This window comes from Aquarana catesbeiana, linkage group LG06, assembly GCF_042186555.1.
Source record: "Aquarana catesbeiana isolate 2022-GZ linkage group LG06, ASM4218655v1, whole genome shotgun sequence".
NCBI classification, from domain to species: domain Eukaryota; kingdom Metazoa; phylum Chordata; class Amphibia; order Anura; family Ranidae; genus Aquarana; species Aquarana catesbeiana.
Window position 1 is genome coordinate 58168330 of NC_133329.1, and position 22501 is coordinate 58190830.

Genomic DNA, 22501 nt, shown 5'->3' on the forward strand with positions numbered 1-22501 from the left:
GCCTATTCCTCACCGCCAGACATTCAGACACTGGAGAAGCCAAAGAACCAAACTCCAGACCCAATTTTTATTTATTTTTTACATTTTCAGGTATTGGAGAGAATTAGGACAGGTTAGAACCTCTGTAGGCCTTTAACCCCTTTATGACCAGAAGTAATTGCAGGCTGGATGCCCAACCCCCCCCCCCCCAAAAAAAAGCGCAAAGGTAAAACAGACAATTCTTTTTATAAAGCAGTAGTAAAGCCCGCTTGGTCATTTTTACCTACAGGTAAGCCTATAATAAGGGCTTCCTTCCCCTTAGGTAAAATAAATATATCTTCAACTTGCACAGTTTAGCAGATGTGCAACCTGCATGGTGCCGGTGACCTCACTGGCGCAGGCGCTCTGAAGGTCCGGCATACCTTGCCTTACCTGGCCAATCACATAGCCGGAGCTTGCCAACCCGGAAAAAAAGAGACAGGGGAAACATGCCAAGCCTCTCAGCGGTGACACTACAGTCCTGGAGGGCTTAGTTCTGAGGTGAGTATTTCATAATGTGCTAGTATGCGATGCATACTAGCACATTATGCCATTGCCTTGCAGGTTTTTGTTTTTGAACAGCCACGGTTAACAACCGCTTTAACTATTTGCTGCCCGCGCTATAGCCGAAAGACGGCTGCAGCGAAGGCCTCAATTGCCGGGAGGGTGTCCATGGACGTCCCCCCCCCCCCGAGCAAGCGCTGTCTGCGTGACCCTGCGAGTCTATGAGACTCTGTATAATAAAGATGCAAAATACTCTTGCGCACAGGTGTATTGGCTAAATGATCCCAAAGGTTCAAGAAGGACTATGGGTTTCGGCCTTGCTGCTCTTTAGGATGGGATGGCCTAGGCTCTGATGAAGAAGGGTAACCTTCGAAACGCGTTAGCCAGCAGTAGTCCGTACACCCTCTTCCTAGGACCTGGAAAAACTGCTACCATTGGACCAATCGCCTCTGTGCCTGTATACAATGCGATTTTTTTCTCCTACCTTTGTGAGTAGATTTTAATCTTGTTTTTAATTAATAAATCTGTCAAGGATAATGCACTAGGCTGGTGCGCTCTTTTTTTTCAAGTCTATGAGACTCGGCTGATCACAGATCCAAGTAAGGGGTCGATCCCGGCCCCTTACCACTTGATCAGCTGTCAGCCAATGATGGCTGATCACGTGATGTAAACAGAAGCTCGGTAATCTGTATTTTTTTTTCCTCACGCTGTCAGCGGGAGGGGGAAAAAAAAGCCGGTCACTGGCTTCTGTCTCAGAGGGACATCGGTTCCTCACACAGAAAGCCACGGCTGCATTTTCTGTGCCCACCAGTGTCAGCTGCCAGTGCCCACTGTGCCACTTACCAGTGCCACCTATCAGTACCCACCAGTGCCCACAGTGCCACCCATCAATGCCCACCTGTGCTGCCAATCAATGTCTCATAATCAGTGTCACCTACCAGTGCCCTTCAGTGCCTATCACTGCCCAGTGCCGCCTATCAGTGCCCATCAGCATATATCAATGAAGGAGAAAAATTACCTGTTTTCAAAATTTTATAACAAACTATGAAACGGTTTTGTTTTGTTTTTTCAAAAATGTCAGGCCTTTTTTGTTTTATTTAGCAAAAAATAAAAAACCCAGCAGCAATTAAATACCACCAAAAGAAAGTTTTATCTGTGTGAAAAAAATGATAAGAAAATTCATTTGGGTAAACTGTAGCATGACCGCGCAATTGTCATTCAAATAGTGACAGCGCTGAAAAATCAAAATTGGTCTGGGCAGGAAGGGGGTTTAAGTTCCCAGTAAGCAAGTGGTTAAGGACATTAAAGAGGAACGGCAGTCTGCTCACATAATCTGTAATAAAAACATCTTTGCCATTCTGAAGCTTTCCTCCAACCACTTTGCATATTATTTTATATATACTGTGATTCTGCACTTGCCAAATATGCTGCAGAAATCTCCCTCCACCGAGTCTGGCTGCAGCCATTTTAACTGTGGGCAGCTGTTCACTTCCTGGATTTAAACATGAGGCACACCTTCAGCTCTGCAGCTCTCATTGGCCCTCCAATGACTCAATCCCCCCTCCCTGGAGAAACTCTCTCTCTCTCTCTCTCTCTCTCTCTCGAGAGAGAGAGAGAGAGAGAGCTGTGCATGATGTCATAAGCCTAGACCGGACAAGAAACAGGAAGTGGGCTGTATAAGGTATTTACTGGCAGAAAAAAAATGTTTTACTATCCAAAGTTAAAACAAGGACAGAAGATTTAATAGATGGAAAGTTGAAATGACTGAAGGTCCGCTTTAAATAATGAATCTTGTGCTTACTGCAGAATCCTTTTCTTGGACTCCATTGATGTACACAGGAAGTCTTAGGCCCCTTTCACACGGGGCTGATCCACTCAGCGGGAGATCGCTCCATTGGTCTCCGCTGAGCAGGCGGATGACCGGTCCATCTTCACTCACTGTGCAGGGAGGGACCTGTCAGAGCTCTCATGTCCTCTATGGGGAGATCGGATGAAAATGAATCCACCTATCCGTTTTCATCCGATCCGATCCACTGGACGTATCGCCATCCGTCTGTTTTGAGCGGATTTTGACGGATCGGATGGCAGGCGGGTGTCAGCGGACACATCTCCACCGACATCCGCCTGAAAAACAGACAGTTGGATCCGAGCGGGCCGATCGTGTGAAAGGGGCCTTAAAGAAGAATTCCAGGTGTGGATATTTTATTTATTACAGGTACACATATGGTGCCATCAATTAACGCAGCGCTGTACATATATATTTATACATTCACATCAGTACCTGCCCTCAAGGAGCTTACAATCTAATGTCTCCAACTGACATTCATACACATACTAGGGCCAATTTAGACAGGAGCCAGCATGTTTTTGCAGTGTGGGAGGAAACTGGAGCACCTGAAGGAAACCCACGCAGGTACAGGGCGAACATGCAAACTCCAGGCAGGTAGAAGATTGGTGACCCTAGTCTGCTAGGCAGAAGTGCTAATCACTTCGCTACTGTGCTGCCCCTACATATTTACGGTATTCCATCTGGGACCAATGTAACGATGTGCAGTACTGTGCAAAAGTCTTAGGCAGGTGTGAAAAAATGCTGTAAATGAAGAATGCTTTCAGAAATAGAAGTGTTAATAGTTTATTTTTTTTAATCAATTAATAAAATGGAAAGTAAATGAAGAGAAGAGAAATCCAAATCAATATTTGGTATGACCACCCTTTGCCTTAATACCAGCATCAGTTCTTCTAGGTACACTTACACACAGATTTTGAAGGAACTCGGCAGGTAGGTTGTCTTGGAGAACTAAGCACAGATCTTCTGCGGATGTCGGCTGCCTCAAATCCTCTCTCTTCGTGTCATCCCAGACAGACTTGATAATGTTTAGATGAGGGCTCCTTGTTCCTCTTTACACTGAAGATAGTTCTTAATGACATTGGTGGTATGTTTGGGGTGGTTGTACGGCTTCAGAATAAATTTGGGGCCAATCACACACCTGCCTGAGGGTATGGCATGATAAGTAGGTATCTGCCTGTATTTCTCAGCACAAAGAAATACAGGCAGGTACAGGATTTTTTGTCAATGCCCATGTATCTACTGTTTCCGCTAAAGCAGGGGTCTCCAAACTTTCTAAGCAAAGGGACAGTTTACTGTCCTTCAGACTTAATGGGGGCCGGACTGTGGCCATTGAAAGTAGAAAAGTTCCAGACTTCAGTGGGAAAAAAAAATAATGCCCCATCGTTTGTTTCAGTGGGAGTAATCGTGCCCCATCATTGGTGTCAGGGGGAGTATTTGTACCCAATCATTGGGAGACATTGTACCCCATTGTTGGTTTCATTGGAAGACATTGTTGGTGTTATTGGGATAAATGTTGCCCCTTCATTGGTGTTAGTGGGGGGAATTATGCCCTATTGTTGGTATCAGTGCGTGAAATGGTGCCCCAAGGGCCGAATAAAAGCAAAACAAAGAGCCACATCTGGCACAGCTGAAGGCCAGGAAGTGAACACCCATCTTCCCCACCTGCAACACAGATCTTGGAACACCTCAGAAGAAATCTACCTGCCAATTGTCAGTGCTGGGATGTACATTTCTGCCCAGGATAGGCTCTACTCTAGTCCTCTTGCCACAGGCTCTTCTTCTTTCACCCTAATGCTTGATGTAAGCCACCGCTGTGGCGTTGTCCAAGTGAATCGAGATCGGCTGACCCTACAATATGATGAGCCAATACTGCAGACACAGCTAACTTGTCCAAAGCTCCAGCATGTTTATTGGGGGTTGAGATTCCTCCAACAACCAAGTTCCATACAACAACAACTTGCCCAGGTTTCCTCCCCAACCCAACAGACTGGCACTCATAAGGATCTTCCAAAAGGTTGAGATCCTTAAAATGAGTGAGGTCAGGGGTTCTTTTTTTTTTCCCCACATAGAATGCGTTAAGGTAAAAAGAAAAAAACCTTATGGCATTAGAACCACTTTAACCGCCCTGGCGGTATGATTATTTCAGATTTTTGATGCTGAAAGCGGTACAATTATTTTGCACTAAAATTTGGCGTTTTATATTGTAGGTCTGCAATTCTTAAGGATAACTCACTTAAATCTGTCCAGACAAGAGTCTAGTAGACATCCCGGGTATGATAAAGTTTGAAAAACAAAATCAAAAATTATATTAACTATAAATAATTATAACAAAATATAATATAATAAAAGTTATTCAATAATGTAATCAAATCAAAAACACTGAAATTTGCTCAGTTGCAGAATTGTCGCTGTCATTACTTTTAGTGTTTGATGACGGATCTCCCCACAAATCACTATCGCTCAATTCTACAAGTGATTCTAATTTATTATCACTGTTTTCTAGCTGGTCTAAAAGCACTTTTGACGTAAATGGACATTTGGTGGTTGCTATGGACAATCTCCAGTTTCCAGGCAGAAAGAACAGTATATATAATATAAAACTGCATGCAGGACACTGGGCAGACCACTAGGAACAAAGGGGATGTGTAATTATTTGATACAGTACTGTAATCTGTAAGATTACAGTATACTGTATCTATAATTTGTTTTTTACTTTTTGAATTTGGCGCCAAACTCCGTCCAAACGCTCGCAGGGAAAGGAGCTCGGCACTGTGAACCGAGTGAGACACGGCGGCTCGCAGATCACAGCGGGGAGACATCGCAGGATCCAGGGGACAAGGTAAGTAACCTCTACATGGATCCTGCGAGTGTGGCTCAGGGTTACCGCTTTTGGTACTGAAAATCCACCCCGAGCCAGACTTGGGAATTAACGCCAGGGAGGTTAAGTCTCTAAAGACAGCATTGAATTTCTTGAACTATTTAAGAGGAATCTGCCATGGGGAGCTATTTAGTATAAAAGTTGGGGCATCCAAACGATCTTAAATAGGTCAGTACAGACTACTATTAAGAGGGGCGGTTTATGCCACGCCATAGTCCAGAATCTGGATAGTAGAGGTGGTAGTTATGACTTCATCCTAGTATTTTATAGAAGTAACTACTCTTGTATGAGAGAGATGGAACTAGTGGTGTACAGCAGTGGTCATCAACGCTGTCCTCAGGGTCCACTAATGCCTCGTTTCCACCGAGCAGATCGGTTCGGGTCAGTTTGGACGGCCTAGAATGGTGCGGCCTATTCAGGTGAGCGTTTCCATTGCAAGTCGGACCGACAGGGGCCATACGTGGGTTTAGAAAAAATGCTGTCATGGCGTCACACGTCCACCAATCAGTGTAAAGTATCGTAGCTCCGCCCTAACCGAACTGTTCCATTTTCTATGGCCCCACATCTGAAGCAGGACCCTGAATGGAACGGTTCGGTTGTATGGACCGCTTTCATAATGGAAACATCCAAAATAGCGTACCGTACCGAACCGCTCGGTGGAAACGAGGCATAACAGGCCAGGTTTGCAAGATAACTGAAATACATCACAGGTGATATAATTTGCTGCTCAGTGATTGCAGTATTCTAGTCTGCATCTCCCCAAGGTAATACATAAAACCTGGCCTGTTAGTGGGCCCTGAGGACAGGGTTGATGATCACTGGTGTAGAGAATGGGTTCTGGGGTAACAGCATAGACTTCTCCTATTTAATATATTGTCCGGAGAATTTGCCAAACCGATAACATGGGACATAGCTGACGGGAGTGAGAGGTGGGTATCAGAGAGGAACATCATCAGCATAAAGCATGACTCTCTCTTTGTGTAGACCATTACAAAATCCAGGTAACTGCTGACAACCAGAGTAGCAGACTAGCAAGGGGATCGATTGCCATTGCAAAGAGGAGCAACAACAGGTGACAACCCTTCCTGATCTCACAAAATGTGAAAGGAAAAAGGATTGTAACCCGCTCACTTGGAGGGAGACCAACAGAACAGAGCATTGCTAATTGGTCAAAGTAGTCACAGATTATCGCTCTGATCCGTCCTGTGAAGTGCTGCACAGAGAAGAATTTGGATTTCAAATCCCCAGGCTGCTAGACTGGCTGCAGGGGCACTGACAGCACAGCATCCTCGAAGGTAAAGTACAGCGGGGACCAGAGGGGATGGGGAGGGTGTATAGTACACCTTTAAAGAGTTTTCTGTAAAGGTAAACAAAGATAGCCCAAAGATGCTCTCACTATAAACGGTGCCCAGTGTTAGCAAGGCACTGTTGCCAGTGATGTCTGTTGGGATGTTGAGGTAGGTTCACCTAACATTGGTGGCTGTAGAGAGATTGGGCATAAATTCTGTTTGATTGGAATACAGTTTTAGATAAGACCTTGTTTAATCGATTTGCAAGTACTTTGCCCAGAATCTTAAAGAGGAGTTCAGCCTTGGGGGGGGGGTGGCACCATTTCCTGAAATTGGGTCAAAAACAGGTTCCCCCCTTGAAAAGTATCAAATGTGGTACGGGGGGGGGGGAGCAAAATAGGGGAGGTTCCACTTTTGGGTGAAACTCTATGTTAATATCAGTGGGGAGTAAAAATATGGGGTGGTAAGGATCTGGAAGTAGTGGGTCTTTTTATTTAAGGACCACCTTGATCATAGATTCATACATGGAGGAGAGAAGTCTGCCAACAGAGAATGCTTTATTATGTACAAGTAGAAGGGCTGGCAACAGAACTTTCCCATATCATTTATATACTTCCAATGAATGGCCATCTATTCCAGGAACCTCAGAATTAGGGAAACTGGACACCGCTACTTCCAACTCATGGAGTATAAATTGGTAATCTAGCAGCAATTGATCTGCTGCTGACAATTCAGCAAGGATGATTTCATCTAAGAACAACTGCAATTCAGCAGGGTTGAAATGGGCCCTAGAGGAGTGAATAGTTTGGTAGCAAGTCTTAAACTTAAAGAATAAATGTATCTTTAAAAAAATTAAAATAATCTTTGTGCAGGTTAAAAAAAAAAGTATGCATACAAACACATAAAAATGTTTGTTTTACTAGGAGCGCAGAAAAACATTGCACCCACGATCAGCATATCACAGGTGCCATTGCAGGACCCCTGCAGACTTGTCAGTGCATCTGTCTAGTAGTAATAAGGAGATCCGGCAAAACTGTAATCCTTGAAGTTACGTTTATTGGTACATCAGAGTGACAATAAAGCTGACGCGTTTTGGCAATAGCCTTAGTCGTAGCTACGACTAAGGCTATTGCCGAAACGCGTCAGCTTTGTCACTGATGTACCAATAAACATCACCTCAAGGATTACAGTTTTGCCGGCTCTCCTTATTACTGTTGCATTGGAGTGTGTTGGGACACATCGAATGCAACGGTAAGGACTGGCAGCAAATGACCTGAAACCCCTCTAAGTTCTATTGAATGTACATATGGGAGAAATTCAGAGGTGCCCAAAACAAAGTCCATAGGAGAAAGGGAGCTGTGTGTTTTTGAATAGTAAGTATACTGGGTCTCATTGGGATCTAGAGAGGCTGACTGCAGGGGGCAGGGATTGGGAGCTGTCCATAGAGTTGTAGCGCTCCCCCTAAAGTGTCGCAAATATACTAGGATCCCTCTCTGCACAGCCAAGCACACTGAATTTCCAGTCACTTCAGAGTCAGAGAACAGTCTGGTACTTTTTATTTTATTGGATATTGGGCAATAACTTGAATAGGGATGGGAGATTATTGGATGCCTACTTGACTTCAAACAAACTTCAGCCACACCCCCTCTATACACAAGTATATTTGATTTCCACAGATGCCAGAAAGTATCCCTGGTGAAGGGAAGCCATGACCAGTCTCGTGGATTCCATTTGGAACTTTTAGACAAATGTAAAACATTCAGAGCCTTGAGGTCAGCGATAGGACAAATACCCCCTTTGGGAACAGCCAGGAGTAAAACCCCATTGGAACAGTTCTGCTACAGGAAATAAAAAAAAAAGTTAGAGCTTTTGACAGCCAAAGTTACAGCCAGAAACCAGTCAAAAAAGGTAGGACCTACCAGAGAACAAAATGATAAAAAATAAAAAAATAATAATAATAAAGTATACATCATGCAGCACAGTTCAGCCTCCTCTCTGCTCTTAGCCTGTGAACGAACAACAAAGGAGCAGCAACAATCTGATGAGGTAATGTCTTTGCTCTTTATAGCACATTAATACCGACCTGGCACATGGTAAGCTCAGACTACCAGCCCCTAGTGCTGCTGTATAGGTGATGATCAAATGCAGTTAATTATACTACTGTACTTGTATGGCTTGTGTAAGATTTACATTTGTTTTTTTTTTTTATCTGCAATGAGTTCAGTTTCTGAATTCTCATAACTGTAGCTGCTATAGATCTAGTGTCTGAAACACAGGATATCAAGCAAACTGATAGGATACATTGCTTCTCTATAGTAAGCAAAGAACATCAGCAGACAAAACTATTAGTGCTGGTGTTCTGTCAATTACTGCAGATAATACCTCAGACTATCTGCACATGCACAGCAGTGATGTCACTCCAGCTGATCGACACTGCGCATGCACAGATGGTCTGAGGCATTATCCAACGATCTTCAGTCTCATGCATGCGTAGAGTGAGGCAGAAACTGCCGTTCAGATTCTGCTTCCACGCTTTGCTGATCATCAGATGCCTCCGACGATCTGTGCATGTGCAGTGTTGACATCACTACTGCGCATGCGCAGATTGGAGGCATTATCCGACGATCTGCAGTAATCGACAGAACACTGGTTCACACTGCCGAGACTTGTCATGCAACTTAAAAGTTGAAAGTTGCACCTCCCTTTGGAAATGGAAATGCTCTAATCGTGTGACTCAAGTCGCAGCAACTTCAAAAAAGGTTCTTGCACTACTTCTGGGCGAGTTCATCATGACTAGTATTAACTTCTGTCATTGAATTCACACAGGATGTTTGCTGTCTAAGCCACGTAGATGGGAACCAGCACTTGGTGTGAGCCAATCCGGTGCTGATAATATCCGATCTCAATATTATAGATCCCAGCATTACCCAAATCTGTCCTGTTAATAGCTTTATTTCACACCATTACATAAGAATAGAATAACTGAAGACAACAAAAACTTAAATTAAAAAAAAACAGATGTTTTATTAATACATAGTATGGGCAAGCAAACTCTCATGCAATGGCTGACCACGGACAGTTAAGTCCCAAATCTCCACTCATTCTGGTCTAGATATTGCTTTTGAGTCTGTAGGGTAGACAAGTCACATTCCGTCAGACCTTTTATGAGGTCAAAGATCCCACAACAGCCTTGCTATGGTCACTGGGGCTGAGAGTTTCCTTCAGAGGACCAATTTACTAGACAAGTTGTAGAAGTTTAAACCATTTAGAATGCCTGCAATTGGTTCATTTTGTTGCAAAAAGGTTCTCCTCATGTGTCATGTGTGAGGACTGCTAGTAAGGTTTGAATGATTTTCATTGCTAATGACAATCACATTTTGAGTATTGAAGTGAACATTCATGATTCAGATGAAAAACGAACATTGAATAAGTAATTTAACTTCGTCTGGATAAAAACCAATGCCGGTAAACAGTGAACTACATTGGTCCAATTTTTGTTTTGCCCTTAAAATAGAATACATTTTATATACAAAAAGAGTGGTTTCGATAAAACAAATAAGACGCATCAGGAAGCCATTTGACGTTGAAAACACATTTCCAGGTAATACCAATCGTGACACTTATTTACTTAAAACTTCAATATAATAACAAAAAAGAAAAAACAGGATAAAAAAAAGAAAGTCCTCCCAAAAGTCTCTTCGCGTTGCCATCAGCACAAAAACTCTGAAGCAGGGCACAGAGTCACAATAAGGACATTTGATTGACAAACCGAGGGGACAAGAGCTTGGAGCAAGGTTGTTTTGTGGATGAACCCCTCCATTATATCCTGTGCTTAGCTGGAGGGGAGGGGGTGGACTGAGCCCCATGTAGGTGTAAAAAGGTTTCATAGAATCCATTACATCAGAGGCTCCAAAACAAGTGCAGGGTCCATAGCTGCAGATCTTCAGCTGGCCCCTATGCTCAGGATGTTGGCCTGTTGAATTGCAAGAGTGTGTTAAAAGGAATACTAGAATGGTTTTGGGTCAATATTAATGGAGCACCAAGCACCCCGATTTAGTTAAATGGCCCATCAGGGCATCTCATTACCAGGTAGCCCAGAGCAAAGTCAACATTTGGATAATGCATGCAGACAGAACTCAGTTCAATATATATGTGGTAAGTATCAGCCGTATATCTAGAAGGACAGGTTAATATAAATTATTCACCTTTAAAAACGAACAGACCAGTTTGACAGACATCCCTTCCATATCCGACAGATCTTCCACCTGTAAAGCGAACAGAAAACTTGTCAAGTCATCAAAAGCCCCATGAAGTTTATGATCTTAACGTGGTTCCAAAAATCAAAAGGTTTACCCTTCGGCATTCTCTGCATCAAGGTAAAATACACCCCACTACTTGTCCTACCCACCACCATCCTCAACACTTGACTCCTGCTGTTCACCACTACTGCTTTTATAGCAGATGCTGAGGGCAGTGGAGCAATATGCTCCTGGCTGCTGTCAGTCAAACTCCTGTAAGGAGGGAGTGGAGGCATGGCTCACCTGTGTTGTGTGTCTATGGATGCAGTGGGAGGAGGGAGGAGGGAGAAGCTGACAGTGCCAGCAGGGGACCCAAGACGGGGTGAGGGGCATTTCTGTGCAATTTCATTGTACAGAGCAGGTATCATTTTTTTTAAAATAAAAACAGCCTTTAGTATCACTTAAAGACAACTGCAAGAAAATCCCAAAAGCCAACTAAAGCGGTGTTCCACAAAAAAGAAAAAAAAAAAAATTTAAAAACCAGCAGCTACACATACTGCAGCTGCTGGCATTTAACAATAGGACACTTACCTGTCCTGGAGTCCCGTGATGTCGGCACCGCAGCGGTTTCCTTCAGCCGTCTGGGGCTGCCGCCGCCAATGTGGCTAAGGGAACCCGGCAGTGTAGCCTTATGGCTTCACGCCGGGAACCCTACTGCGCATGCGCGAGGCCGGCTCCTCTCTCCTACTGGCCCGGAGACAGGGAGAGGAGGAGGGAGCCCTGGGATCATGTCACAGGCCATGGCCCAGACTCCCAGAAGTGGGAGCAGGATACCTGTCAAAAGACAGGTATCCTGTCCCTCCCCCCCCCCGAAAGGTGCCATGTGTGGCACCGGAGGGGGAGAGGAGACAAATGAGCAGGAGTTCCACTTTTGGGAAAGTGGAATTCCAGTCAAAACCTAACACTAAGCCTACTCTGACACATTCTAAGCCCAATCTAACCCTGTAAAGCAAAAAACAACGCTATACTTACCTGTTTTGAAGCCAATCCAGTACGGTCTCCAGCGGTGGATGTTGTGTGCAGTAGAAAACAGACAACGGTTGTGAAATAGTCTTTTCTATTCCCATTGCACACATTCCTGGATTACAAGCTCTTCTGTAGCTGGTGCTGTAGCTATTCCCAGCTGGATACATCGGATACACACACGTTTGCGTATCCTTATTTGTAGTTTGAAACTTATTGCAGAGAGATCACAACAGAATAAGTGCAACATTTCAGAGCCACGCAAGATCTCCTTCAGGCTGGAAAGCAGAAAAAAAAAAAGTTTTGGCCTTTCCAGCCGCAAAACGTGATGTTGTAACGTCGTGCTCGGGCCTCTTAAGGTCAGAGATGACTGGGGACCATCTGGTCACCAGAAACCTCTATACTTAACTTTTGGTGGCAGCCGATTCATATTCCGACTTGTTGATCGCACAGGAAAGAAGTCGCCTCCCGCCGCCTGTAAGAACAATCAAGCGGCTGAACTGCTATGATTGTACTTACGGTGCAGAGAACCACTGGCCGAAAAAGAGGATATCTGAATGATGCCTGTACCTGTCTGCTTAGGTTCCTGCATTGCCTAAGTGTTAACAGAGACCATTTTCTGGATAACCCAAATAAGATCCTCCTGCTAAAAGTCCTGGTTCTGTTTACGGTCTACCCAGTGTTGCGTGTTCCTGCCCCCCCTGTTACATGTTCCAGAATATAAAATAAAAATTCTGCAAGGATGGTAGGATCCTATCATAAACGGCACAACAGGTATGCAGAGTTGGAAAGTCAGTGCAGGGATCTCAGTGGAAATAGAGGAGACAGGTAAATGTGGGAGGGCTAAACCACCAGCAGACATATCTGTGTAGGCTGACCCTACTAAAATGTGTGATAGAGGGTTTGCATCACCTTCAAGTAATAGACCATCAACTGCCTGAATGACACTACAGCAAACTGCCCTGAAGTGCACCCAAAGCTATTGTACACGGTGAACGTCTCATGAAATAGCCAAGATGGCAAAGCATCAGCCCACCTTTTTGAATGGACCATTAAGCTCCCTCCAGCCCACAATGAGTTTGGCTTTCTTGTCTCCAATCTTCTGCAGAGACTTCAGCTCTTTTATGGAGCCGGTGTTGAGGAGATTGAGGATCTTTTCCCGGCCGCTCTGGAGGATGTCCGACCGCATGTTCACCTCCCAGCTAGGCTCATTTTCCTGGCCTGGGGAGGCTTTCTGTGAGGGAAATATTGAATGACGTGAAGGAGAATCAACCAGTCACTAAAAAAACATGTCGCTATTTTCAGCATCAGTGGCATTCCACCTACCCTTTTTGTTTTCTTTACAACTGGTACTGCTTCCTCCTGGACATTTGACTGGTTGTTAACGCCTGAACAAAGACAGAACACCAGTGAGTGAAAAAAGCAAAAAAGATTAATTAGCCCGAAGTTCTCAGTTCAATGCATGATAAACGTAATGCACAGCAAACGCCTGTTTTAGAGTAAGGCCACATATACAACCCCTGGCAAAAATTATGGAATCACCAGTCCCTGATGATGTTCCTTCAGTTGTTTATTGTTGTAGAAAAAAAGCAGATCACAGACATGGCCAAAAACTAAAGGCATTTCAAATGGCAACTTTCTGGCTTTAAGAAACACTAAAAGAAATCAAGAAAAATAATTGTGGTGGCCAGTAACATATTTAGATTTATAGAACAAGCACAGGGAATAAATTATGGAATCACTCAATTCTGAGGAAAAAAATTATGGAATCACCCTGTAAATTTTCATTACAAACACTAACACCTGCATCAGATTAAATCTGCTTGTTAGTATGTAGGTAAAGAGGGTAAATCATCACGCAGTGTTGCACAAGATGTTGGTTGTTCACAGTCGGCTGTGTCTAAAACATGGACCAAATACAAACAACATGGGAAGGTGGTTAAACGCAAGCATACTGGTAGACCAAGGAAGACATCAAAGCGTCAAGACAGAAAACTTAAAGCATAATGCCTTGAAAACAGAAAATGTACAACAAAACAAATGAGGAACAAATGGGAGGAAACTGGAGTCAACATCTGTGACCGAACTGTAAGACACCGCCTAGAGGAAATGGGATTTATATACAGAAAAGCTAAAAGAAAGTCATCTCTAACACCTAAACACAAAAAAACAAGGTTACAATGGGCTAAGGAAAGGCAATGGTGGACTGTGGATGATTGGATGAAAGTCATATTCAGTGATGAATCTCGAATCTGCATTGGGCAAGGTGATGATGCTGGAACTTTTGTTTGGTGCCAATGAGATTTATGCAGACAACTGTCTGAAGAAAACATGCAAATTTCCACAGTCAATTATGATATGGGGCTGCATGTCAGGTAAAGGCACTGGGGAGATGGCTGCCATTAAATCTTCAATAAATGCACAGGTTTACATTGAAATTTTGGACACTTTTCTTATCCCATCTATTGAAAGGATGTTTGGGGATAATAAAATCATTTATCAAGATGATAATGCATCTTGCCATAGAGCAAAAACTGTGAAAAAATTCCTTGAAGAAAGACACATAAGGTCAATGTCATGGCCTGCAAACAGTCTGGATCTCAATCCAATTGAAAATCTGTGGTGGAAGTTAAAGAAAATTGTCCATGACAAGGCTCCAACCTGGAAAGATGATTTGGCAACAGCAATCAGAGAAGGCTGGAGCCAGATTGATGAAGAGTATTGTTTATCACTCATGAAGTCAATGCCTCAGAGACTGCAAGCAGTTATAAAAGCCAGAGGTGGTGCAACAAAGTACTAGTGATGTGTTGGAGTGTTATTTTGTTTGTTTTTCATGATTCCATAATTTTTTCCTCAGAGTTGAGTGATTCCATAATTTATTCCCTGTGCTTGTTCTATAAATCTAACTTTTACTGGCCACCACAATTATTTTTCTTGATTTCTTTTAGCGTTTCTTAAAGCCAGAAAGTTGCCATTTAAAATGCCTTTAGTTTTTGGCCATGTCTGTGATCTGCTTTTTTTCCTACAACAATAAACAACTGAAGGAACATCCTCAGGGACTGGTGATTCCATAATTTTTGCCAGGGGCTGTAGTCCCTGCGAAGGTCCCCCAGTAGGGAAAGCTTTGTGCTATCTGCAGTCATTTAAGGGATAGTCTACATACAGTATATTCCTATGAGGAATCCACTAGAGCAGCTTCTCAGCTAAAGCTCCGTGAAATCCTAGGGTTCCGATAGGAGGTTGCTTGAGCAGTGGTGCATTGTCCTCCCACCTGAACATACCTTCATATCTGCTCATCTCAGGCCAACAGTGCTAAAAAAACAAACAAAAAAAAAAAACAAAAAAAAAACAAAAAAACATACACTTCAGCTGTCTATAAGGGTCCTTTACAGTGAGTTACACAACCCCCCCAAAAAACACAAAAGACCTCAAGACCTGACAGCCACTCAAAATGTTCTTCTGGGGTAAAAATGGTAAGAAAGGTTGCACTAGAGAGCACAGGGTACACCATTCAGTACATTCTTCCCCCATTGGGGGAGTCTCCCCAATATATTAAGATTTCGATAGCATTGAAAACACTTCCCAGCCACTTTGCCCCACCTGTGGTGGGTCTGAATCCTGTCCTAACCAGTCTGTTAAAAGAAACATATCCCAGCAAGTTACTGTTCACATACAAAATAAAAAAAAAAATAATAATACAGTATCTTACAAAAGTGATTACACCCCTCACATTTTTGTAAATATGTTCTTCTATCTTTTCATGTGACAACACTGAAGAAATGACACTTGTCTACAATGTAAAGTAGTGAGTGTACAGCTTGTATAACAGTGTAAATTTGCTGTCCCCTCAAAATAACTCAACACACAGCCATTAATGTCTAAACCGCTGGCAACAAAAGTGAGTACACCCCTAAGAGAAAACGTCCAAATTGGGCCCAATTAGCTATTTTCCTGCCCCGGTGTCATGGGACTCGTTAGTGTTACAAGGTCTCAGGTGTGATTGGTGAGCAGGTGAGAAATTTGGTGTTATCCCTCTCTTTCACACTGGAAGTTCAACATGGCACCTCATGGCAAAAAACTGAGGATCTCAAAAAAAAAAAAAAAAAAAAAAAAAATAGATTTGTTGCTCTACATAAAGATGGCCTAGGCTATAAGAAGATTGCCAAGTCCCTGAAACTGAACTGCAGCACTGTGGCCAAGACCATACAGCGGTATAACAGGACAGGTTCCACTCAGAACAGGTCTCACCATGGTCAACCAAAGAAGTTGAGTGCACATGCTCAGCGTCATATCCAGAGGTTGTCTTTGGCAAATAGACATATGAGTGCTGCCAGCATTGCTTCAGAGGATGAAGGGGTGGGGGGTCAGCCTGTCAGTGCTGAGACCATACGCCACACACTGCATCAAATTGGTCTGCATGGCTTTCGCCCCAGAAGGAAGCCTCTTATAAAGTTGATGCACAAGAAAGCCCGCAAACAGTTTGCTGAAGACAAGCAGACCACAGGACATGGATTACTGGAATCATGCCCTGTGGTCTGATGAGACCAAGATAAACTTATTTGGTTCAGATGGTGACAAGTGTGTGTGGAGGCAACCAGGTGAGGAGTACAAAGACAAGTGTGTCTTGCCTACAGTCAAGCATGGTGGTGGGAGTGTCATGGTCTGGGGTACCATGAGTGCTGCCGGCACTGGGGAGATACAGGTCATTGAGGGAACCATGAATGCCAACATGTACTGTGACATGCTGAAGCAGAGCATGATCCCCTCCCTTCAGAGACTGGGCCGCAGGGCAGTATTCCAACATGATGACGACCCAAAACACACCTCCAAGACGAACACTGCCTGAGGGTAAAGGTGATGGACTGGACAAGCATGTCTCCAGACCTAAACCCTATTGAGCATCTGTGGGGCATCCTCAAACGGAAGGTGGAGGAGCGCAAGGTCTCTAACATCCACCAGCTCTGTGATGTCATCATGGAGGAGTGGAAGAGGACTCCAGTGACAACCTGTGAAGCTCTGGTGAACTCCATGCCCAAGAGGGTTAAGGAAGGGCTGGAAAATAATAGTGGCCACACAAAATATGGAAACTTTGGGCCCAATTTGGACATTTTCACTTAGGGGTGTACTCACTTTTGTTGCCAGCTGTTTAGACATTAACGGCTGTGTATTGTTATTTTGAGGGGACAGCAAATTTACACTGTTATACAAGCTGTACACTCACTACTCTACATTGTAGCAAAGTGTCATTTCTTCAGTGTTGTCACATGAGAAAATAAAATATTTACAAAAATGTAAGGGGTGTACTCACTTTTGTGAGAAAATATATAAATAAAATTTTATTATCAGTAAAGACACTGCTTTGCCAGGTCATTGATCTATAGAGACATCAGTCTTGTGTTATCTTCAGTTTTGAAAGCTGCAGCTCTGATCTAACCACTTTGATTTCCATGTTTGGAAAGATACTGGTTGTTTGTAGCCATAATTTATGCAATATTTTTCATGCATAGACAGAGCTTCAATCCCTTGCATATTTTTATTATTTTTTTTTTAAAGCTCCTCAAATCGGTCATATTTATCACTGCAATTCCTTTACAGCAGGATGAAGACAGAGGAAGCATTGTAAGCCAAACCAGGTTCTGTCAGTCAAAGTTTGCTGGTAGGAGAAGAAACCACTGGTGGGATTGAACTCAGTGTGGCAAAGTTCCTACACTACCCAATCACAGGCAAGGACAGGTCTTTGACCAAGCGGTTATAGACCAAATGAAAGGTCACAGTGAACTTGGCTATGTCCAGTAGTGGCTAAACAGAACTACTGATCCAACTGCAGAAGCCATCAAAACCATAAAAAGGTATTTCAACTGTGTATTCAGCTGATGGCTTAAAGCAGGGGTCTCCATACTTTCTAAACAAAGGGCCAAATTATTGACCTTCAGGATTTAGAGGGGCTGGACTGTGGCCAGTAGAAAAAAAACCCTCTATTGGTTTTAACGGGAGGGATAGTGCCCTATTGTTGAGATCAATGAGTAAACTAGTGCTCCGTCATTGGTGTCAGGAATAGTGCCCCAAGGGCCAGATAAAGACAGGTGAAGGGCCACATCCTGGCGTTTGGAGACCACTGGCTTAAAAGTATAAAATGCTGTATTATTTGTAAAGAATAAAAATGAGAAATAGTTGTACTCACAGGGTTGTTCTCTAGACCCACTGAAATGTACTTTTGCTTTACTGATTAATCACCTTGATTTTAACCTAGACCTGTCAACAAGCTACCTCCTTTTTCAACTATGACATTTGACGGTCTATTTGATGCTTATATATAGTGTGATACCTGCATGGAGAATTTCTAGATGACCCTTTCCAGTTGAAGTAATTTATTTGTTACCCTTTAAATATGTACCACAATCCTTGTAAAATTTAGATGGTTTCTTGTGTTGAATAAAATAAAGAATAAAATTTGACAAGGAAAAAAAAAAAATATATAAAAACGATATTCAGGAATATTTACTTTTAAATTTATCCTAACCGTCTAGGCTTAGTAATACAGAATTTTTAGGCTTCGGCTTCAGCAGCCACAGTAAGTCGGAACATAACTTCCCCATGGGCTGCCCAATGCAACACAGCCCTGAAATTAGAAGGAATTTAAATAAGATATACAGATGACCCCTGAACTGACTCCCAAGCTAAATAGCATATCCTACAACAAAAGTTAAAGCAAAACTTAAACCCCTCTGCCCATTCTTCAGACGTAGCCTTCTGGGATACATCAGAGGAGGTCCCAGAAGACTGTGGGACCATTCACAAACATGTGCAGTGGGAAGCCAGCTGTAAAGCCACAAGGCTTCACCACCCGTTTCCATTAGATAGGATGCCGGTGCCTGGACCCAAAGCCAATTGAATCGGCTCAGGTGAGGACAGCGCTGGATGGACAGGTAAACGTCCTTCTATTTAAAGTCAGCAACTATAATATTCCTCTAATCTAGGTCCTCTAATATTTTTTTTCTTTGCAGAGACATGTTTTTCTCTTCTGCATAAAAATTACCTTCCTGCCTGTCCCAATGAAACTCCTGCGCTAGCGCATATGTGACATCATCCCCGTCCAGCCAATAAAAAGCGGCCAGTGTTTGATACCTGGAAGCTGGCCATTTTGAAGAGGTCAGCAGCCGGCGGGGAGCTACAGGAAATCACATCGCTGGAGCCAAGGCAGGTATAATTCTGCTTTAAATTAGTAGCCTGGATATAAAATCAATTTTTGTTTGACAGGGTGGAAGAGGGTAGAACCACTATTAAGTTTTAAATGTCGCATGTGTCCCTGTTGAAATCCATCCTCGAATCTAAAAATGTTGATTTGTCAGGGTAAAAAAAAACAAGCAGAAATCTGGGATATCTGTTCCAGTGACAACCTTACCTTTCCCTCTTTGGCAGGAAGTGAAAACTCCTCAAGGAGGCCATGGACCGAAACCCTCAAAAGGGAGGGGTAGAGATTTAAACATTATTAAACCCCAAAATGGTATATATTGCAGCTTACCAATCATTAGATGTGGTGGTTGCATTAGTTTTCTTTTATTTGGCCTTTTTTGCACTGTTTTTAACTGGTGATCTGGCCAGTAACTCACCTCCTGTATTAGTGAGACACCACTCTGGAGGATTGAGTACAGGTGGCACAGCAGCACTGTCAGTCTGGGGGGTTCAAAAACACAGCATTTCTGAACTTGCTGGCTCGCCAGATAAAAGAAAGCAAAAAACAAAAAAACAAAAGCCACAAATACAGCCAACACATCTAAGAATTGAAAGGTGCAATCAAAAAAATAAAAAAAAATAAAAAAATTTTGCTTTTAGGTTTAGAACTTTAACCAGCACTTCTAAATTGAATAAATTGCCACAGAAGATGCTAGAAAAAACAGACCATGTTTGCCAATGAATTCATTACATTAAAGGATAAGTTCACCTTCGGAAACATGTTCCACCGGTTTTAGTCTGCTGCCCCCTCCCCGACAGCAGTACGGGGAGAAGATCCCCGTACTAGCGGTCATCTTTAAAAAAAAAAAAAAAAAAAGTGCATTTATTTTTTTCTAAAAAGTGAATTTCTCCTTTGAAAAACCCCGAGATCTTCCAAGTATAAAACAAAAAAAAGGTAATTTAGAGAACATTTGTGACCCGCTCTCAGGACAGTACCAGACTGCTCGAGCTCCTCCTGCATCCCAGCAGTTATTTCTCCAGGATTTGCTCTCGAATGCTCACCCTGCAGGGGCAGAACACGGAGCACCTTCTTGACCTTGGCGGTGGAAGTTGCCCGAGTGCGTAGCGGCGCCCGGAACATGCTTTCGCTCACGCTGCAATCAGAGAGCTCCAGGTCTGAACTGGTTGATTTTTCCAGCCGAGCCTCAGCTGCTATAGCCTTGTCCTCCAGCTCCTTCTGCTTCTCCTTCAGCCTCTGAGGAACATACAAAATGCAATAAACAGATCTTTAGTTACAGGAAAAGAGTAAACGACAACTGTGAAAGTGACGCAACAGGTGCAGGTTACAAAAGGCTCAATTAAAGAAGCATTAAACCCTTACTTCCACCAAGAAAACCTTCAAGCATCAAGAATCTTCAAAATATGTCTCCAACCTTTAACATTTGTCACAACAACCACTTTTTCCCTATGGCTCAAAGCTACTTCCTTGAACTTCCCATTGGGGAGCAAGCTTTGTAGATGCCACATAAATGCTCACATGAGTATATGGACCCTTAGGCCCAGTAAGAATACATATGTGCTCCCATGCAAGGCTGATGCACACACTGTAGACGGGAAGGAATGGTCACATGACCACCCTCATCCCAAATACCATAATAAAAAGGGCATGGATGCCCTGTCCCAGAATGAAGTGTGCATGCAAGAGTTGCGATGGCAGGGATCCAAAGGATCCTGCAAAGCAGTGTAGCCCTTGGCCCACCCAAAGACAGAAATAGAGGAGAGAAACATCCAAGGCACAATGCAAAGTAGTGACAGGCTAAAGACCGAATGTCAAAACATTGTTTGTAAACTCATTTATTATACCCATGTGCCTACTGTACCATGTACTTGTATGAGACGTATCCTGTTCTCTTTGTATGATTTCCTTTATGTGAAATCCCTGGTGTCCCTGCCAGTCCTTATGCTTTTCTATTAAAAACCTGACCTCATTAAGCAGGAAAGCACACTGGTCAGTTCTCTAGCTATGCTGGGAACTCCGTGTGCTCTCCTCCGATGACCAGACACGCCCCACCTCCTACACAGCCTTCGGCTGGGAAGCTCAGTACTGCTGCTTCTCCTCCCCCAGCCCTTATGCAGCTAAGAACAGAAGGAATGCGATCACTTAAAAAAAATACGTAAACAATACCCCCTCTTTTTTTCTCTCTCTACACAAATGTTTTGCGTTCATTTTTATTTTAAACTGAATGGGTTATTTTACAAATTGAGGATTTAACACAGGAGAGTAATAACCCATTTGATTTTTCTTCTTCGCCATCTGTGCCCCATTGCAGAGATTTCCCCCTCACTTCCTGTCCCATAGCCAAAAAGGAAGTGAGGGGAAATCCCTGCAAAGTAAGGGAATTCATTGGGGACCCCCCAGGTCACCAGAACTACTGTACATATTGGAAGATCTCTGCTCTATTAGGAGTTGCCTTTAGTTTTACTTTAAGGCCTCTTGCACACGGCAGCTTGAAAGCTCAGTACAGCTTTTTTTATTGAGCTGAAATACAGCGTAAACTAGCGCTGTGCATTATCCAGAAAAAATAATCTGCTTTTGGTCAGAAATTTGCGCCTCATGTGTGCAAATATGCACACATGCGCAAAAGCGCATTTACATACTGCAGAACAAGGACAAGTTTGCGTGAAGATTTAACAAATTTATATGTGTAAAAATACGCGTAATTACATACAAATATAAGGTCTGAGAAAGTAGATGCTCAAAATGGTATTGCGTGCAAGAGGCCTAATACTGGCAAGAAAAGTTGTCATAACTACAGCTGCCTAGATCTGCACCTACTGGTCATGGTTTTATTTTTTAGTAAAGGGCACCTCAGAATTTAAGTGCTCTTTGAATCAAATTTCAATGGTCAGGTATATCACAGGTTTCCCATCAGCATACAAGAACAGAATCGGATGCAAGTATATACTGTATGGAACGAGCTGTACAAGACTTGGTGATGAACAAAATGCAATGAAAAGCTGTGTATTAAACCAGCTCAGTGAAAAGACGGAGAAAGGAAACTACGCTGATCTTGTCCTAATACAGAATTTTCTGCATGTAGATGTTGATTTGGTCTGCACCGATCTCACCTCAATCTCCATCTGGCTCTCTTCCCATTTCCTCAGCAGAGCCATGCGCTCTCTTTTCGGGGTGCTCAGAAGTTGGGTCTCAATCTTTCCTTTCTCAGTGAGAATCTTATCCAGTTTGAGGAGTCTCTCCACCACAGCCGGGTCCAGCGAGGCCAGGTTGAGTTTGTTTCTACAGAAAAAAAAAAAAATGTAATTAAAGACAGTCTGAGCCTGAACATTTCCTGGGAATTGCTGGTACATATAGAACAAGGGACTCACTTTTTGACACATTCCTTGGAGGAATTGGGGGACTCGTCAATAGAGTCCATCTTGGTTCTCTTCAATTTGTGAGGTGGGGCAGTGATATCTGCATCTTCCCGAGGCCTCTTAAAGGTAGCCTGAACTAAAAGATGTGAATAGA

The 22501-nt window shown here is 43.1% G+C and overlaps 1 protein-coding gene across 2 annotated transcripts in view; it reads right to left on the reverse strand.

Annotated features, from left to right (window-relative positions):
- Positions 1–9537: 9537 nt before the first annotated feature.
- KIF22 (kinesin family member 22) overlaps positions 9538–22501 on the reverse strand; it is a 40716-nt gene continuing 27752 nt past the window's right edge. The window contains exons 8-14 of one of the 2 annotated variants that reach the window (XM_073635987.1): positions 22360–22483; positions 22102–22270; positions 20035–20227; positions 13126–13187; positions 12836–13033; positions 10744–10803; positions 9538–10511 (exon numbers count right to left, since the gene is read on the reverse strand). In XM_073635987.1, the coding sequence (XP_073492088.1) occupies positions 10482–10511; positions 10744–10803; positions 12836–13033; positions 13126–13187; positions 20035–20227; positions 22102–22270; positions 22360–22483 (836 nt within the window). In that variant the 3' untranslated portion in view covers positions 9538–10481. Of the gene's footprint in view, positions 10512–10743; positions 10804–12835; positions 13034–13125; positions 13188–19968; positions 20228–22101; positions 22271–22359; positions 22484–22501 lie in introns of both variants that reach the window. The other variant, XM_073635986.1, reaches the window with a different exon arrangement.